The 19,818-nt window shown below is 47.4% G+C and overlaps 1 protein-coding gene across 4 annotated transcripts in view; it reads left to right on the forward strand.

The window, feature by feature from the left end:
• Positions 1 to 19,818, forward strand: part of KIAA1257 (KIAA1257 ortholog) — a 384,182-nt gene that overhangs the window by 113,764 nt on the left and 250,600 nt on the right. For all 4 annotated transcript variants that reach the window (XM_029600807.1, XM_029600809.1, XM_029600810.1 and 1 more), the window contains one exon: positions 15,626 to 15,736. In XM_029600807.1, coding sequence (XP_029456667.1) covers positions 15,626 to 15,736 — 111 coding nt within the window. The remainder of the gene's footprint in view (positions 1 to 15,625; positions 15,737 to 19,818) is intronic.

The raw sequence follows: 19,818 nt of genomic DNA on the forward strand, positions 1-19,818 counted from the left end.
CAAGTGAGGTAATCAAATTTGCAGATGATATAAAATTATTCAGAGTAGTTAAATCACAACCGGATTGTGATAAATTGCAGGAGGACCTTGTGAGACTGGAAAATTGGGCATCCAAATGGCAGATGAAATTTAATGTGGATAAGTGCAAGGTAATGCATATAGGGAAAAACAACCCATGCTATAGTTCCACGATGTTAGGTTCTATATTGGGAGCTACCACCCAGGAAAGAGATCTAGGCGTCACAGTGGATAATACATTGAAATCGTCAGCTCAGTGTGCTGCAGCAATCAAAGCAAACAGAATGTTAGGAATTATTAGGAAGGGAATAGTTAATAAAACATAAAATGTCATAATGCTTCTGTATCGCTACATGGTGAGACTGCACCTTGAATTGTGTGTACAGTTCTGGTCGCCGAATCTCAAAAAAGATATAGTTGCGATGGAGAAGGTACAGAGAAGGGCAACCAAAATGATAAAGGGGTTGGAACAGCTCCCCTATGAGGAAAGGCTGAAGAGGTTAGGGCTGTTCAGCTTGGTGAAGAGACGGCTGAGGGGGGGATATGATAGAGGTCTTTAAGATCATGAGAGGTCTTGAACGAGTAGATGTGAATCTGTTATTTACACTTTCGAATAATAGAAGGACTAGGGGGCATTCCATGAAGTTAGCAAGTAGCACATTTAAGACTAATCAGAGAAAATTCTTTTTCACTCAACGCACAATAAAGCTCTGGAATTTGTTGCCAGAGGATGTGGTTAGAGCAGTTAGTGTAGCTGGGTTCAAAAAAGGTTTGGATACGTTCTTGGAGGAGAAGTCCATTAACTGCTATTAATCAAGTTTACTTAGGGGTAGATTTTCAGAGCCCTGCTCGCCTAAATCCGCCCAAAACCGGGCGGATTTAGGCGAGCAGGGCCCTGCGCGCCGGTAAGCCTATTTTACATAGGCCTACCGGCGCGCGCAGACCCCGGGACTCGCGTACGTCCCGGGGTTTTCGGAGGGGGGCGTGTCGGGGGCGGGCCCGGTCGACGCGGCGTTTCGGGGGCATGTCGGCCGCGTTTTGGGGGCGGGTACGGGGCGTGGCTACGGCCCGGGGGCGTGGCCGCGCCCTCCGTACCCGCCCCCAGGTCGCGGCCCGGCGCGCAGCAGGCCCGCTGGCGCGCGGGGATTTACGTCTCCCTCCGGGAGGCGTAAATCCCCCGACAACGGTAAGGGGGGGGTGTAGACAGGGCCGGGTGGGTGGGTTAGGTAGGGGAAGGGAGGGTAAGGTGAGGGGAGGGCAAAGGAAAGTTCCCTCCGAGGCCGCTCCGATTTCGGAGCGGCCTTGGAGGGAACGGGGGGAGGCAGCGCGGCTCGGCGCGCGCAGGCTATACAAAATCGATAGCCTTGCGCGCGCCGATCCAGGATTTTAGTGGATACGCGCGGCTCCGCGCGTATCTACTAAAATCCAGCGTACTTTTGCTTGAGTCTGATGCGCAAGCAAAAGTAGGCTGTTCGCGCGCCTCTTAAAATCTACCCCATAGGGAATAGCCACTGCTATTAATTGCATCAGTAGCATGGGATCTTCTTAGTGTTTGGGTAATTGCTGGGTTCTTGTGGCCTGGTTTGGCCTCTGTCGGAAACAGGATGCTGGGCTTGATGGACCCTTGGTCTGACCCAGCATGGCAATTTCTTATGTTAGCTTTCTACCTAGATCGCACAGCGAGCCACAGACAGTTCACCCAGCTCTTCATGTCTTTTGATCCCAACAGGCTGGGTGCAGCGGTGGGTAAACAAACCCTGTCAAACTGACTGGTGGATTGCATTGCCTTCTGCTATGCTCAAGCAGGCCTTCAGCTAGCTGGCAGAGTGAAGGCTCACTCTGTCAGGCCATGGCAGGGTCGGTTGCTAATTTGCGTTCAGTCCCCATCACAGTGATTTGCTGGGCTGCAACCTGGAGTTTTCTCCTCATGTTCGCAGCTCACTACTACCTTGACAGGGATAGCCGTCAGGATAGTGCCTTTGGTCAGTCCAGCCTGTGCAACCTGTTCCAGACCTGAGCCCAACACGCTCTACTCACTCCTTGTGGGACCAGACCGCCATCTGATTTTCCCATAGCACCGCAATTATGTTGTGCCCAATGGCACCTTGTTCGGCCGCTGTTGGTCTATCTGATTGTATGGGGCAGTCTGGAGCTCTGTCCTCATACACATATGAGGACTACCATCCTGTTTGTCCTAGACCTAGGAGAAAGTGCAGTTGCATATCTGTAACAGGTGTTCTCCTAGGACAGCAGGATGTTAGTCCTCAGGAATCCCGCCTACCTCCCCAAGATGTTGGGTTCGCCTTCGGTTTATTGTTTTATCTTTTGCTCATCTTTTGCCATGTTACAATACTGAAGGGGGGACCTCGCGTGGACGTGCTGATAGTAGCAGTCTGCTGGCCCAAGTTTCTAGAAACTTTGACAAAAGTTTTGTATGCCGGGCTCCATCGGTCGATGTCACCCACATGTGAAAACTAACATACTGCTGCCCTAGGAGAACCCTTTTTATAGGTAAGCAACTGCGCTTTTTTACTCAATGCATAATTAAGCTCTGGCATTCATTGCCAGAGAATGTGGTGAAAGCTATTAGTGTAGCTGCATTTAAAAAAAGGTTTGGATAAGTTCCTGGAGGAAAAGTCTATAAACCATTATTAAAATGGAGTTACAGAAATTCACTGCTAATTCTTGTGATAAGCAGCTTGGAATCTATCTACCTCTTGGGATCCTGTGAGATACTTGTGACCTGGATTGGCCACTATTGGAAACAGGATACTGGGCTTGATGGACCTTCGGTCTGAGCCAGTATGGCAAATCTTATGTTCTTATGAAGTGGGGGGAGTGAGGGGGAGGGTTTGGGAAGAGTGGGGATGAGAATGAAAGGGGTATGCTGCATATGCACCTCACGGGGCAAATCAGGGGAAACGGAAGCCAGGGAGCAGGGTTCTCAGAGATGTGGCAGGGTTGCCAACTTCTGAGAAATCTAGATATATTATTACTGGCATGTTACTTGCCACACCCCTGGAAAGCTTGTTCCCTCTCTTTCCTAGTATTTAAATATGGCAGATATGTCTTCCCTGCCCCCGTCCTCTTGAGGATTTGATATTTAATGTGTCACTTCCCTTGAAAAGTTTGGGAATCTCTGCCCTAAAGGCTTCTTGCATTTAGTGACCTTGCAAATGATATTCTCAAGGGCTATACATAACTGTGAATAAAACATAAACAACTGAAGAGAGTGAACCTGGAGAAGGAAAATGAATGTAAAATCAGTGATGTAGTTATTAGTTCTTACTCCAAAATATATACAACTTAGCAAATATTAGAGGACTCAAAGGAAAAAGACCCACAGAGAATTAATAGACAAGATTCTTCAAAATAATTGACCTTTTCTTGTTAATACTGCTGCTTTAAAACTACAGTTTAACATTGTCAAAATTATTTTGGACTGCATGAATTTCTCTAGTATGATAATAGTGCTGAATCTACCAAAAACTTGGGGCTAGTTGAGGTAGCTGTGATCTACATAGCGTTTTCCCGTCGATAGCAGGGCTGAATTAGCCATGCTGTCATGGGAACTGTCAATCAGGCCCGGGAGGCGGAGCTACAAAGTGATGTCAGAGCTTTGCTCTGAGGCTGTGCGTGAGTTCCCGTGCTGGAATCGACTCTCCCCAGTCTGTTTTTCCGCACACGGGATCGCACGCGGAGCTTCAGACCTCCTCAGCTTCACCTTCTCCCTGAGAGAAAAAACCCTTCAAAAATGAAAGAACACGGTGAAAGAAGGGGGACGACCTTCGGGCTTCAAGCCGTGCCCCTGCGAGAAGGTCATGTCCATCACGGATAGACATGACCGATGCTATCGGTGTCTGGGCCCAGACCACGCGATGTAGACCTGCCCACAGTGTGGTAAGATATCCCCCAGAGCGCATCAACAGCGACACAACAAGATGCTCACGCTGAAAGGGATGAGACAGGGCTCCTATGCTGCACCTTCGGAGGCCCGCTCTTCCCCGGGACCGGCTACCCCAACGCCCCTAAAGATGCGTCGAGCGTTGTCGTTGGGACCGGCGGCTTCCAGGACAGGAGATGAGCGCCGGAAGAAGCCCAAGCAAAAACCGTTCCTCGAGGCCGGGACCCGAAGCGCACCGAACACCATGGCTGAGACGCTTCGGCGTCGGAGAGCCGTACGATGCGGAAGTATGCACCTGAAACCAAGGCTTCGGGAATCAGGACGCATGGCGCACATGCGTCGATCGGCGCAACATCATCTGCGCTGTCGCACGGTGCACCCAGCCAAGCGACTCTCTGAGCAGCGCCGACCCCGACGCAGAAGCAAGGATTGAAAGCGTCGGATGGGAAACACATAGCAAAAGCGTCCACCAAAGAACTGGGTCCCAGTCATGGACCTGCTCCGACGACGCATGGAAGTGGTCATCAATGTACATGCGCTGCACATCGACGCAGGACTACACGCGACTGCATATGCCATCTCCCATACACCAGGCCCCGGCGCAGACACAGACGCCACTACTGGGTTCAGCCAAGCAGTCGACGCACACTTCAGCCAGACCATCCACGGCGCTAAAAGAGCCCAAGGAACATATATCCCGATGCCTGGGGTCAACAATGATACACCAGGGCTCCCCAGGCTCGTCTTCACAATCCGCAGGTGAGGAAAATCCATGGATTACGTCTTTGTCCTCCGGGTCCTCCTCACCATCCTTGCAGGTTTTTTCAGACCTATCCTCTGCGTCTCACCACCGTTCAACAGGGGATGTTTTTCAGGAACCGCTCTCGAAGAAACAAAAGTTGTGCAAGGTGACCCGTACACCACTGCCAGACTCTGACATCCTCAGAGCGGCTGAGCCGTCCTGCCGAACCGCCTTGCCCTACGATGCCTCTTCAAACAAAGGAAGCTTTCCTTAACTTTTCCATGGATTTATCGGGATTTTTTGAAGTCATGCAGACTTCCTTGAACATGCCAGCATCCTCGCTGAGCAGTGGTGGGCAGTCTCCACAACCATCTATCCACAGGTCGCCCACACGGTCCAGATCACCGTCTCCACGGGCCCTGTCCCCGATGCCTCCACAGTTACCGCTCTCGCCGGATCCCATTCCACGGCCGGTCTCTCCGTCATCCCCAATCACTTCTCCGGACTCCTCCACAAGATACCCTTCCGCCCCGGGTGAGGAAACTGCAGAACCTTATTCCCCACCTGAAGACTTAACATATCCTAAATTTTTGGATAAGATGGGCAAGGCACTTAACATCCAGATCCAAAAGGTGCCAGACCCGAGAGCTGATACCCTTGGCCTACTGAAAATCTTCGATCTGCCAGCAGAGCCAACCTCCCTACCGGCACATGAAATGCTTAATGCGGTTCTGGACAAATCCTGGGAGATCCTCTTCAGTCTCCCTGCGGTCTCCAGGAAAACAGACCTCACCTTATTATATTCCACCTCAATTACCTCATGCTTTCATCGTCGTGGAGTCCGCTATGGCTAAAGCCAAAAAATCTAAACTTCACTCAGCAGTGCCCCCAGGTAGGGACCTTCGCTCCTTAGATGATTTTGCAAGGCGAGCCTTCCAATTGTCAATGCTGGCAGCCAGGATCAACCATCATCAATTTTACATTGTGCAATACATCTGATTTGATTCAACGGGTCAAGGACATCTTCCAACCCTTGGAACACACTTCCACAGACTCTGACCTCATCAGAGACATGGAGGAGGCCATCCGTCATCTGTTAAGGACAGTTTATGAAGGTTTCGAGACCTCCTCACATACCTCTGCTGCGTCGATTGCAGCATGGCAGGTAGCCTGGCTTCAAGCAAGTTCCATCAGGGACGACGTACATGATAAATTGGCTAACTTAACCTGTAAGGGAGACAATTTGTTTGGTACCAGGTTTCAGGAGACCGTATCCCAACTCAAGGAACAGTCTGTCACTGTTCAATCTCTCACCACGCCACAACTGTACTCTTCGTCATGCAGGTATTATGTCCCTCCTAGAAGACAACCTTTCCAAAGACAAGCGTATAGACCGTACGCGGCGTATCGCCCTATGTCATACGAACCCCAGATTCGGCCACAGAACCAGTCTACTCAAAATAGAAGGGGGCATCCTCGTTCACAACGCCCCCAAACTGAACAACCGGCCACCTCCAATAAGCCAGCTCAGTCTTTTTAATAACAGCTACGCTGCCATCACAAAAAGTATCAGTGGGGGGCATACAGGCTCACATCCAGCAATGGGAGAACATCACGACGGATCAGTGGGTGCTGGAAATTGTTCACCTCGGTTACCGAATTCCCTTTCCCTCCCTACCACCTCTCCCGCATTTAACATCCAGAGGGACCAGGTCCAACCCCACCCTGTTGGAAAAGGAAGTGTCTGCCTTGCTGCAACAAAGGGTGATCCAACGCCTCCCTCCTTCCCAACAGAATACGGGGTTCTATTCTTCTTACTTCCTCATTCCCAAGAAGTCAGGGAACCTCCGTCCTATATTAGATCTCCGGGACCTCAACAAATTCATAGTCAAGGAAAAGTTCAAGATGATATCGCTAAAGTCCATCTCACCTCTGATCCAACCCAATGCTTGGATGTGCTCTATAGACCTCAAGGATGCATACACTCATATCCCAATGCATTCTTCCTCCTGGAAATACCTGTCTTTCCAAGTCAACAGCCAACACTTCCAATACAAGGTACTTCCCTTTGGCCTCTCGACAGCACCTTGGGTGTTCAGCAAGTGCATGGTAGTGGTGATGGCGTTCCTCAGACAACAGGAAATATTCATATTTCCTTATCTCGACGAATGGCTGATCGTGGCCTCAACTCCAACCACGCTCCACCAACATCTTCATGACACAATAACTTGCCTCAATCAATTGGGACTAGTAATCAATTCCCAGAAATCCCACCTACAACCCACACAACAACTCCAATTCATAGAAGCCTGTCTAGACACCGTCAAACACAGAGTCTTTCTGACACAAGACAGGAAGTCCACCATGCGTCAACTATTTTCACGTCTGAAAATTACCACATCCCCATCTGCGCCGTCAGGTGTTAACTGTCCTGGGGCATATGGTGGCATCGATCCACGCAGTGTCCAACACACATCTCCATATGTGGCATATCCAGTGGGATTTCAAAAGGCAATGGAAACAACCTTCACAGCCGTTGACACGCAGAATACTCTTAACAGACACCATGATCCAAGAACTGGATTGGTGGTTACAACGCTTAACTCTCACCAAAGGAGCGCCGTTCGTCCCGCTACCTCACAATGCAGTACTTACCACGGATGCTTCCTGCAAGGGATGGGGAGCGCATCTCAACCAACTACAAACTCAAGGTCTCTGGACCAAACAAGAGCAGTCATATCAAATCAACTTCCTGGAATTACGGGCGATACATTACGCCCTACGAACCTTTGTTTCCCACCTCCAAGGCCACCAAGTCATGGTATATACGGACAATCAAGTGGCCATGTTCTACATCAACAAACAAGGGGATCAGGCTCATGGCTCTTGTGCAAGGAAGCCCTCACCATCTTACGGTGGGTCAACAGTCATTCAATTCAGTTGCAAGCAACCAACTTACCAGGCATCGCCAACAGTCAAGTGGATAGGTTGAGTCGGTTGTTCCACCCACATGAATGGTCTCTCCATCACGAAGTAGCAGAAATCCTCTTCCACAGATGGGGAATGCCATTGATAGACCTCTTCGCCACCGAATCCAACCGGAAGGTGACTCATTTCTGCTCAGTGTGGCCCATTTCACGCAGAGACGCCCAGGATGCCTTTCTCATACCATGGACAGTACCACTAATGTACGCGTTTCCACCGATTCTGCTCATCACACGTACTCTACAAAAGTGCATGCAAGACGGGGCTCAACTAATTCTTGTGGCACCCGCATGGCCTCGACAACCATGGGACATGCACCTTCTGCAGTTATCAGCAAATGCACCACTATGGCTACCGCAGCGAGAAGACCTTCTGTCTCAGGAGCAAGGAACACTCCTCCACCCGCTCCACTCATCACTACATCTAACAGCTTGGAGGTTGAACGGGTCTTTTTATCTGAGCAAGGGTTTTCCATCACAGTCCAGGACATAATGTTGGAATCCCGGAAACCATCCACGAGACGCAGTTATCAATTCTAATGGAAGAGGTATGCAACATGGTGCGGATCCAAGGGCATAGACCCACTCACCTGTGCACCAGACAAGTTGTTAGACTATCTACACACTTTGTATACCGCAGGATTTGCCACATCTTTGGTCAGAGTTCACCTCAGTGCCATAGCTGCCTTCCACAGACTTTATGAGGGTCAACCAATTTCACTGCACCCATCAGTTTCTCAATTTATTCGTGGACTAGTCCATCTTCGACCTCCAGTCTCCAAGCCTCCAGTACCCTGGAATCTCAGCCTGGTTCTGGAATAACTAATGTTACCACCGTTCAAACCAATGGACTCTGCGCATATCAAATTCTTTACCTGGAAAGTAGTATTGCTAACAGCGATTACTTTGGCTCGACGTGTGAGCGAATTACAGGCATTAATACACTACAGCCCGTACCTCCAATTTTATCACCATAAAGTTCTCCTACGCATCCATCCAACTTTTCTACCGAAAGTAATCTCCCAATTTCACCTCAACCAGTCCATTGAACTTCCGACTTTTTGTCCAAAACCACATTGCAACGAACGGGAAAAACTACTGCATACCTTGGACTGCAAAAGGGTGTTGGCTTACTATAAACAAAGAACCCAATCGCAGACCAGACCGTCACAGCTCTTTGTTTCCTTTAACCCCAATGCTCCAGGTCTTCCAGTAGCCAAACATACCATTTCTAGCTGGATAACCCAGTGTATACAATTCTGCTACGAAAAACGCCAGTGCAAACTGTCTTCGCAACCCATGGCACATCAAACACGTACGGTGGCAACCTCACTGGCTCATCTTTGACATGTGGCTCCACTGGACATCTGCAAGGCTGCCACGTGGGCATCTCTTCATACTTTCACTTCCCATTACTGCCTGGATCAGCAATCCACGGAGGATGCCAAATTGGGAAGAATTCTTCTACAAACATTATCCACAGAGTAACAAAGTCAACTGTCACTCACTTTCATCACACTTCATTGATATAAGACACTAACACGTTTGATTCGGTGTGATGTGGAGGTTAGGACTCCCATGACAGCATGGCTAATTCAGCCCTGCTATCGACAGGAAAAAGCAAGTTTGCTTACCATAAACGGTGTTTCTGTAGATAACAGGATGAATTAGCCATGCTGACCCACCAACCTCCCTGAACAATCGACTCTGCCTTTATGACCACGCTTGCTTAATCACAGACTGAGGAGAGTCGATTCCAGTGCGGGAGCTCACATGCAGGCTCAGAGCAGAGCTCTGACATAACTTTGAAGCTCTGCCTCCCGGGCCTGATTGACAGTTCCCATGACAGCATGGCTAATTCATCCTGCTATTTACGGAAACACTGTTTATGGTAAGCAAACTTGCTTTTGATTGCAGACAGCCAATTTCCTAGACCTATGCAGATTTAAGTGCATAATTGGTTCTTCACAAGTTTATTTATTCTCCACCTATAACAAAAAAGTGCTAAGCAGAGTACAGTAAGCAATCCAACATAAAACTTAAACAGTATAAATTGAAGAAGCAATTCATCGTGTAAAATAAACTAAAAACAATACAGTAAAACAAAATATAAAACCAAAACTAGAACACATTTTCAATTAAAAGCTTTCTGAAATAGAAGTGTTTTAAGCTGCTTTCTAAATTACAATAAATCATCAGTCTTTCTCATTGCAGCAGACAAAGCATTCCAGCGTATAGGCCAAAAAACAAAAAGTCCCTGAGGTACTAACCAAATGAGTTTGGCCTGACATTTTGTGGAGTGTTAGGTCAAAACTTGGTTTTCCACAGCTGAGTGACACTAGGATCTATTAAACTAGTCTCGTGAAGACTTCAGAATAGATCTAAGCCAACCTATTCTAATCTGGGGTGAAAGGTTGGGGATATGCTGGGGATTTAGGGCCTGATTTTAAAGAGCTACGCGCAGGTTATGCTAGTAAAATTGATATGTATGTCCTTCCATATATGTGCCCTTTTGTGTTTTCTATGCTTGTTGTAAACTAAAATGCAAATGTAATATGAATTTAGTTAAAAATTTGATTGGAATCCACCTTAAGACCAGCTTGGTAAGGGCAGAATATCAAATGTCTATAAATAAATAGGAAAGCAGTATATGCATGCATATGTACTGTTTTGCAAACATTGTGAATACTTGCAGTGCTGCGCAAAAATGTTAACAGGAAAAAAGGGGTAGTTTTATTGAGGGGTTAAGAAATATGCACACAAGTTGATATTTTGAAAGCAATATAGGCACATTCTTTACCGAACTCTGTATGCTTTTACATCTGTTGAGTCAATAAACTGAAATTGCATTTGTCTTTTGTCTGTAGTTTTTGGGTGGAGGTATCAGGGTGACATGCTGGAGGGTCTAGGTCAGATGTGGCCAACTCTGGTCCTCGAGAGCCACAAACAGGACAGGTTTTCAGGATATCTACAATGAATATGCATACGAGAGATTTGCATGCACTGCTTCCATTGTATGCAAATCTCGCATATATATTCATTGTGGATATCATGAAAACCTGGACTGTTTATGGCTCTCGAGGACTGGAGTTGGCCACCCCTGGTCTAGGTGACCTGAAGGAGGTGTTGTGAACTAGTGATGAACCAATTAAGGATGGTATAGCACTAAAAGTTCTAGGATCCTTATAAGGGTGTATGGATCAGTTAATTAGTGAAGAGAAATTTCAAGCATTTCCAACTTTTATTCATAGAGTACAGGGCTGCGTCAGCAATGTTAAATAACATTGGATTGATTGTATTTCGTCTGGTAAGCTGTTCCAAATAATAGGGCCTGCAACAAAAAATCTCCCTTGTTTTATTCAGGTGTATCTGCTTAACTGACAATACATCTAACAAATTATGACCTGCCGATCTTAAAACTCTACCTGGCTTATAAATCTTTAATAGCAAGCTGACCACTACAGCGATATCATTAATGCACAATGGATCAAACTTACAGTTTTGAATTGGACCCTCCAAAAACTAGGGAGCTGTTGCGGATGTGGACCTTTAGGCTGAGGGGGAGTTGGCGCAACCTGCAGGGAGGAGCCCTGCAGGTCCCCACCATCGGCAAGCGGAGCTGGCTGAAGCAAAGGCCCAACTGGAGCTTTGCCAGAATCAGCCCATGTTCCCCTTAGGTTGAGCCTTCGGTTGCTGTGGCCAGGTGGTCTTAGGTGCAGGCCTCTGTGGAGGTGAAGATCCATTGAAATGAAGTCGTTGCAGGCCAGCACGAAGAAGGAAGCAAAGTCAGACAAGCAGCAGTCAGGGCAGGCAGCAATCGCCAGGGTCAGGTTCAGGCTGAGGTCAGAGGCAGGCAGTGTACTAGCAGTGTCATGGTCCAAGCAGTGGTCGGGGACAGGTGAAGTACAATCAGAAATGGAAGCAGGCAGAGGTCAAACAGCGTTGAGGTCAAAACCAAAGTCAAAGCCAGGAGTCCAGTCCAAATGAGATGAAGAAGGGGGGGGGGGGGGGAGACAAGGAACCACAGGAGCAGGACAAGCCACTGAAGATAGGCGAAGAGGAGACTGACCATGAAAACAAGAAGAATGAAGACAAACTAGATTGCCAGGGACCAGGACCTGGACACAGGAGCTCAGGAAGACACACAGCAGAGACAGGAATCAGGAAAGCAGAGGCAAAGCACTACTCCAAATGGAGTCAACCTATTGCTGAGGCATTGAGGAGGTGTCCTGGCCAGTTTTAAATAATGAAGTCCCTGTGACATCATCAGGCAGTACCAGCCATGGCTTCCCGCCACTGGCCCTTGTAAGGGAATAGGTTCGGCGTGGGTCTAGGACAGAGGTGGCGTTGGAGGCTGCTGAACATGGCGGTCTGGCATTCCAACGAGGAGGTATCAACTTCGGAGATCCCTGGAGTGGGGAAGGCTGACAGCTCACGGCAGGCTGTAGCCAAAGTGTTTGGAGGTCTTCCCCAGTGTCTGCAGGAACAGGAGACAGTGTAAAAACCACAGAACTGGAGTTATATGATCAAAAAAATCTCATCCTAGTAATCATCTTGGTGCTGAATTTTGAATGGCTTATAGACATTTTAACATCACAGCTGTCATACCTGCGTAAAGAGAGTTGCAATAATCTACCCTTTGAGAGGACCAACAATTGCACAATAACACAAATTATTAATGGCAAAATATAGCTTCAAGCCATGAAGGAGACACAGTTTATAAAAGGCATCTGAAGCGACAGTCTTGACCTGCTGACACATAGACAAGTTTGCCTTGAGCTGGACCCCCAAGTTCCTGACTAATAAGAAAATACTAATTTCCTCATCACCAAAATGTGTCTTGGGTGGATTATTGGGAGGAAACCTGCTCAAAATTATCATTTTTGTTTTTCTGATTGTGACGGACCCTACGGCCCCGTCGCCAGGAAGACCTGTGTGAACCTTTTTGCTTAGTCAGTGAGGAGCGGATTTTAAAACCGCTGCATAGGCCGCCGGCGCGCACAAGTCCCGGGGCTTCCTGTTGGGGGCATGGCGGGGGGCGTGGCGGGATGACGCGGCATTTCGGGGGCGGCGATGTGGGCGTGGTTTCGGCCCGGGGGCGTTCCGGGGGCATGGCCGCGGCCTCCAGAACAGCCCCCGGGACCGGACCACGGAGCGGGGCAGCCGGCCGACGCGCGCAAAGGTAAGGGGGGGTTTAGATAGGGCCAGGGGGGTGGGTTAGGTAGGGGAAGGGAGGGGAAGGTGGGGGGAGGGCGAAGGAAAGTTTCCTCCGAGGCCGCTCCGAAATCGGAGCGGCCTCGGAGGGAACAGGCAGCGCGCGCTGGGCTCGGCGCGCGCAGGTTGCACAAATGTGCACCCCCTTGCACGCGCCGACCCCGGATTTTATGATACACGCGGCTATGCGCATATTTTATAAAATGCGCTCGCGCAAGTATTTAAAATCTGCCCCTGAGAGTGCAGGTTAGTATGAGTGGAAGGTTACCATTCAAATTCAGCCCCTCCCTTTGTAGGTCTGGAATGGCTGTCCCCTTGAGAGCCTGTATAGCAGCTCTTTACAGAGAGCTCAGGAGGCTGTCTCTTTAGGTTTGCAAATTGTTAGGAGGTGCAGAGGAGCTTTTGCCTTGGTTATTTTTCAGGCTCGGTCAGTGAAATCAGGCTAACCCTGCCTAGGGTTACTGTCCAGAATCAGGAGGGTTTCCTTCCAGTCTGTTCACTAGCTGGTTGGGATATCCCTCTGGGTTGTTTTCAGGCATTTGAGATTTTTTGTGGTAGGAGACTCACTGGACACCTGGGCCTTTCTTGGGCACAAGTATTGTGAAACCCTGTGTCTGGGATGCCCAGGGATAGGGAAGATCTGCCCCTGAAATGGTGGTGACCCGTTGTGAGGAGGAACTCCAGTGTTAATATCATTTTGGGGAAAAGAAAGCATTTTTTAGAAGATCCAGGAGGAAGTTTTGGCTGCCTTTCCGTCCTGACTGAAGGAAGAGAGCTGCTTGCTTCAAGGGGATTCTTCCCATCAGGCATCCAGAGAGAAGTACTAAAGAGATGCTGAAGATCTGTTAAGCATGAGTAAGTAAAGCCAAATATCACTGGGACACCCATCCGGTGTTTTACCATTGTGGAAAGAGAGAGAGAGAGAGAGAAGATTTATTTCTGTGCCATAGACTCAACAGTTTTATCAGTTTGGAAGAGGATTTTTGTCCAGTCTAAAGAAACCCTGTCCACCTGGGATCTCCACTTTTCCTAATCCAAGAGAGTGGATGTTCCCCTGGCCCTGATGCGTGAGTCCTGCATAGATAGAGGGAAGAGACTGTAAATTTTGGACACTAAAATATTGACTCCAGAGGTGTAGAAAAGACACCCCTGTCACATCGGTCCTGGAAAGTATATCTTCCTCCCCCCCCCCCTCCCCCACGCACACACTTACGAAGGATCCGGCCCTGGGAGTAAGAGGGAATGTAAAAGAGTTAGCCAGTGAGAGGTTCCAGCCCTGAAGAGAAACAAATTATTTTATGGCCTCACCCGTGCAGGATAGGCACATGGGGTTAGGGTTACATGATATTAAGAGTCAACCTGTTAAGCCTCACCCAGTCTTGAACAGCATGGAGACATCTTCCAACTTAATTAAATGCATCTTCAAATGGAAATTTAGCAGATACAAAAAACTGAATATCATCTGCATACAATATGTAGCCCACTCCTATATTTACAAGTATGCTACAGATTGGACACAGGTATATACTGAATTAAACAATCGCTCAGAAAACGCCAAGCCCTTTGGTTCTCCGGTCATTACAGAGTACCAGTTGTTCAGCTGTACTTGCTGCAGTCAGTTTGATAAAAGTGACATGAACCACTTCAATGCTTTTACAGTGATGCCTGCATTTTTCAAATGAGTTAATAAAGTTTGATGATTAATTGTGTTGAATGTGGCTGAGATGTCCAGCAATACTAATACATAGCTTGTGGGCATCTCAAAACTGCGCCTGAATTGATCTAAACAAGTTAGTGTCTCCGTGTTGTGATCTGGATGGAATCCAAATTGATAACAGCCCAATTTATGATGTTCATCTAAAAAAGACTGAAGCTGTGTCAACACACTCTTTTCTTAACTTTGGCAAGGAAAGGTAATGATACAGGTTGATAGTTTTGAGGATCCTGATGGTATTTTTTTCATTGGGCATTTTTCAAAGGGAAAGTACACGTTCTTCATTCTGAGAACTGGTGCATAATCCATAGGTAAAAGTGCCCGTGAGTAAAAGGACCTATGGACTACACACAAAAATGTATAGTTTTGAAAATTGCCCTTGATTTTTCCAGCAGAACTGAGCTATCTTTTACTAATCTGGAGTGGGTGAAGGGTATGTGTTCTAGCTTTTTACTTTGGGATAGGTTTATCTACTTCTGTTTTTATCCCATTGCATGTATGAACTTGTAGATCTGCTTTAGTTAAGGTAAGACTACAACTCCTTGCATGCAGTAGGGTAAAACAAAGCTATATCAACCTATACTTACAACAAGCATCCAATTAGTAACTGTGGATGAGAGAAGAGTTAGGATCCAGTTCATGCCAGTTTATTCCTAAGAAAAGTACCGGTATGTACTGAAATACTGAAAGACTTTGCAGTTCTGACTTACTTCATTGTTTATATGTTGCTCCTTGCAAAACCAAGGTGTGTTTTTAGTGGCCAGGTAAAATACTCCCTGTCATGTCTTACTGTTTTTATAAACTATTATTTTCTGTGCTGAATTTGCAGCTTTTCATTTAAATACTTGTTCAGATACTGTAAGAACTGTCTGGAGAGCTGCTGGTGGAAATCATAATGTAGTATTGAATTCATGTTATTAAAGAATAATTGTCTTCATGCAAAAATATTTCATTACAAAAAATGTTAAACATCATACTAAAACTAGCAATATCTTTATGCAAATAAGAGAAACTTAATTTCAGGAGTTTTGTGTTATTTTTCTTTGAAGGTGAAATACAAAATTTGGTTACAAATCATAGAAAATTGTTTGAAGACAATCAGCCAAAGCCCAGCTTTATAAGCAATGAAAGTGTGGATGCTCAGCATTTAAAAGTAGGAGGTAAGAATGCAGAAAATAAGATTATATAAGTATTGTGCATTATTAAAGCATGTGCAAGTGGCAAGCAGCCTTTTGAAATAGGTTTGCTTTCAGATGAGAGGGCTTATAAGGCTAAAGAATACCAGAAAAATACCCTCTTTCAGCACATTATATTTTATTTATATATATATAGGTGTTTTATATACTGTTCCAAGAAATTATCACAATGGTTCCCAAAATCCTCATACACATATTCATGGTCAAAGGTCATATACTGTGTGTTCAGCATTCACCTTCTAGTTTGATTCTGCATTTTATTCATATTCTAGTTCATAATTATAAATATTCTAGGATATTGCACTAACTGCTATATAATCTGTTTCATATTCATTGTATTCTATACAAGAACGTCGGTATATAAGAATTTAAAATAAATAAATAAATAAATAAAGCTAGGTTGAGAGAACATTGCACAAATCTCATTTTTGGATGAATTTCCTCACTCCGAAGGGCATCAAATCTTCACAAGAGAGCACTATTCTGTTTGTATGTCTCATTTTGAATGTCAAAGTGGCCCCTAACCCCTACACTAATACCTAAACCTCACCTCGAGTTACTAGGTGGGCCTCCTAGAGAGATATAAAAACCTACCTAGGATGAGGGCATTATGGCTAGTCTCTCTCTCCCCCTCTCCTATGGTTGTAGAAGGGCCCTGACAGCTAAGCTGGCTCTCCAGGAGCTTAGACCTACCCCCAGTGGTTGTATGTAGGAAATACAACAATTCTGGCACTTATCGCATAGTGTGAAAGAGTTACCGCAATTTGCGGTAACTTAGCTCTTCACATAGGTATTAGCACAAATTGTGATAAACTGCCTATTACCATAAAACACACCCCTTTTCCTATCACATGCGATATTTAGCACATTTTGATAAATCCAGGCCTAAGTTTGTATCTGAGGCAATGGAGGGTAAAGTGACTTGCCTAAGGTCACAAGGAGCGACAGCAGGACTCGAACCCTGGTCTCCTGGTTTGTAGCCCACTGCTCTTAAAACGTCAAACTGTTCCACTTTATTTTTAAAGTATAGAGGGAACAAAAACCAGTGGAAAGCCCTGAAGTACCAAAAGGTTTCTAACAAATGAAAAGTAAGCAAAATAGCAAAACATGCCACTAAGTTTTTTTCATTCTTTTAAATTGCTTGCTTTTGGTGGTTATTTGACAAAGGGCAAAGGGCCCTGGGAATAAGCCTGTTAGTGCAGTTAGAGAAATATAATTCTCAAGTTTGTATTCTCAGCTATGCGTTCTTATTTCAGCGTCTACTACAGCCTTATTCTAGACGCAGGAGGAAGGCTCCATATGGGCGTCCGTATAGGGCGTCCGTATGGGCGTCCATGTCTCCGCTGGACCCTGGAGCCTCAGGATGCCTAGCGGACACCTATCTCTCCGGTATCTGTAGAGGCGTCCATGTCTGGAGCCTCAGAGACGCCCAGAGATGGATGGTACAGCTGAACCGAAACAACACATACCTCCTCCGGTCTCGCTGCTGGGTTCTCCGGTCTTGCTGGGTTCTCCGGTCTTGCTGCTGGGTTCTCCGGTAGGATGAGTTCCCCTTGCTGCTGGGCTCCCCTGTTCGCCTCTCCAATATGCCGAGCATTTCGAGCATTTCTCAATCGAGCATTTCTCATTCTGCTTCTCAACCGAATGAAAAATATCGCCAGAGCCAGTATATACATGTTGTCCATGGCGCTGTCCGGTACGAAGCTGACTGAACACCACACTAACGCCAGGGTCAGGGTAGGCGGTAAATAAGCTGGTTAACAGGGCGATAATTTGGGCGCATGTTACTGTATTGGAGGGAATAGCTAATCCGATCATTAACATGTCATATATATGCGGTGGGCGGAAAGGGATACGCGTCCTTTTCGGCAAGCGGTAAGGATGCGTAAAAGCCGATACTGAATCGCGGGTACGCCTTATGCGTCCAAAACGTGCGTCCAAAGTGGGTTAAAAACCGGGTAACCACGGCCACGCTTTAATGTATCTGCCCCTATGTGAATACCTGATTTTCAGTTAGGTCTTCTACTGACTGATGTATCTACTAGTTTGATTGTGTATATATATATATATATATATATATATATATATATATATATATGTGGTTACAGCATCCTTTTTGGGTGGTGTTTTTGGCTGGTAAGGCAGTCTAGAAAAAAATATAAATAAATCTTAAAAAGTATTTTATTTGTTCAATCATTATGTAAACTTGCATTCTCCTAGGACAAGCAGGGTGGTATTCCTCACACATGGGTGACATCATCAGATGGAGCCCGGCATGGAAAATGTCTGTCAAAGCTTCTAGAACTTTGACAAGGCACAATGAGCATGCCCAGAATGCCACTATCCACGTATCCACACGGGGTCCCCCTTCAGTCTCTTCTTTTCTGCGGAGCTGTTCCCTCATGGGTTTTTGGAGCTCTGCTCTTTAGTGCCTTTATCTAGGTATTATTCTGCACCGGGTCCCCCCTCTCCCATCGGTGCTTCGAGGCGGTGTGGTAAGTCTTTTGTACCTTCTTTGCGGTCAATTCCCAACTGTGCCGTTTCTCGGTATCCGCCAGTCATCAACTGCTCACTGGCTCTTTTTCATGGCTTCTTCGGGTTCTCGCTGATGCCCGTGGACCGTGTCTGCAATGGATCCGCATGAGGTCTGCATCCTCTGCTTGGGGTTGTTGTCTTTGCAACCAAATGACCTCCATGGGCCGTCGGGCTCGGTTTGATAAAATGGAAAAACTCTTTGGGTCTAGAAAATCTAACCCTTTAACTCCGGCGTTGAGTGCCTGTACTCCCAAAGACCATGGGGAACCGATGGAGTTGTTTTCTTCTGTGTCCACTCCCCCTCTGGCATGCTCGCATGAGCGCGGGGCTGGAGATAAGCCTTCTTTAGAGTAGTAGTGCTTCAGGACCCTCAGGATCATCGCCATCCTTGGTGCCAGGGAAAGACTGGGCCGAGCATTGTGGGAAACCTTGGAAGTATCGGTACTGATCACAGTCATCGCACAGTGCTGTGCTCAGGGCAGCACCGGGGTTCACCGTGCTGCCCCCAAAGCGACCGCATGGACAGGAGGCATTGACCTTCATCATACCCGGGAGTCCTGGGTGTTCCCACTGACATCTGTGCTGGGTACCAAGCCTCCCCAGAGCACCGGGGAGGCTCCAGTGACATCTTGTCCTGCTCCTCTTCCCTCAGTCCTCAATTCGGCGGACTTCCAGGAGAAGCTGGAATGCAGGGTGCAACAGGAGGTGCTCCGCACCCTTCAGGGCATCAAGCCACCGTCTCCACCGGTGCCCTTGAGGCCATTGGTGCCCCTGGTTCCATCAGTGCCGTCGGTTCCTTTGGTTCCGAGGCTGGGGGTCTCAGGCAGGGACCCTCCTCGGGGTGCCCCAGGGGACGTCAGGGAGGAGGAAGCCCCATATGATCCCTGGGGGGTGTTGCAACCGTCGCTGCCTGACGTATCCACTCCGCCCACCTTACCTCTTTGGCGACTCCCTCTTTGGTTGATGGAAGTTTGGCTGCCGCGGCGTCATTTTGCCGACCTCCTCCGGCGTTCCCAGACCGGCTAGACGCTGCCTTCCGCCATGTTCTCCTGGGGCCTAAGGGTGCGCGGCGCGGCCCCGACTCAAGTACCAGCTGTGGCGCGAACCTCAGGGGCGTCCCCCCTGAGATGACGTCATCATCGCTAGATATTTAAAGTCTCTTGTTTTGCTAGCTAATCGAGTTAGCAAAGGGTTTCCTACCTAGCTGTCTCCAGGTATCACTGCGGATGGGATTCACTCTCTGCATACCTTGCTACTCTGCCTCCTCGGACTTTACCAGGGGTACCCGCTCCTCGAGGGCCCACGTTTCCGGACCTGCTACTGAATATAACTTCTGCCAGGAAGTCACCGCTGCCTACAACACCAGTGAGTTACCATCTCTGAGCTTTCCCTGGAACCAGGTACTCGCTCCTTGAGGGCCTACTTTATTCCACCTCCTGGGCTGTTCCAAGAGACTATTGTGTGAGTGTTACCATCAAGGTTCTGTTCCTGAACTCTGCATACTCTGCCTA

The sequence above is a fragment of the Rhinatrema bivittatum genome, chromosome 4 (genome assembly GCF_901001135.1).
Source record: "Rhinatrema bivittatum chromosome 4, aRhiBiv1.1, whole genome shotgun sequence".
In the NCBI taxonomy this organism is placed as follows: domain Eukaryota; kingdom Metazoa; phylum Chordata; class Amphibia; order Gymnophiona; family Rhinatrematidae; genus Rhinatrema; species Rhinatrema bivittatum.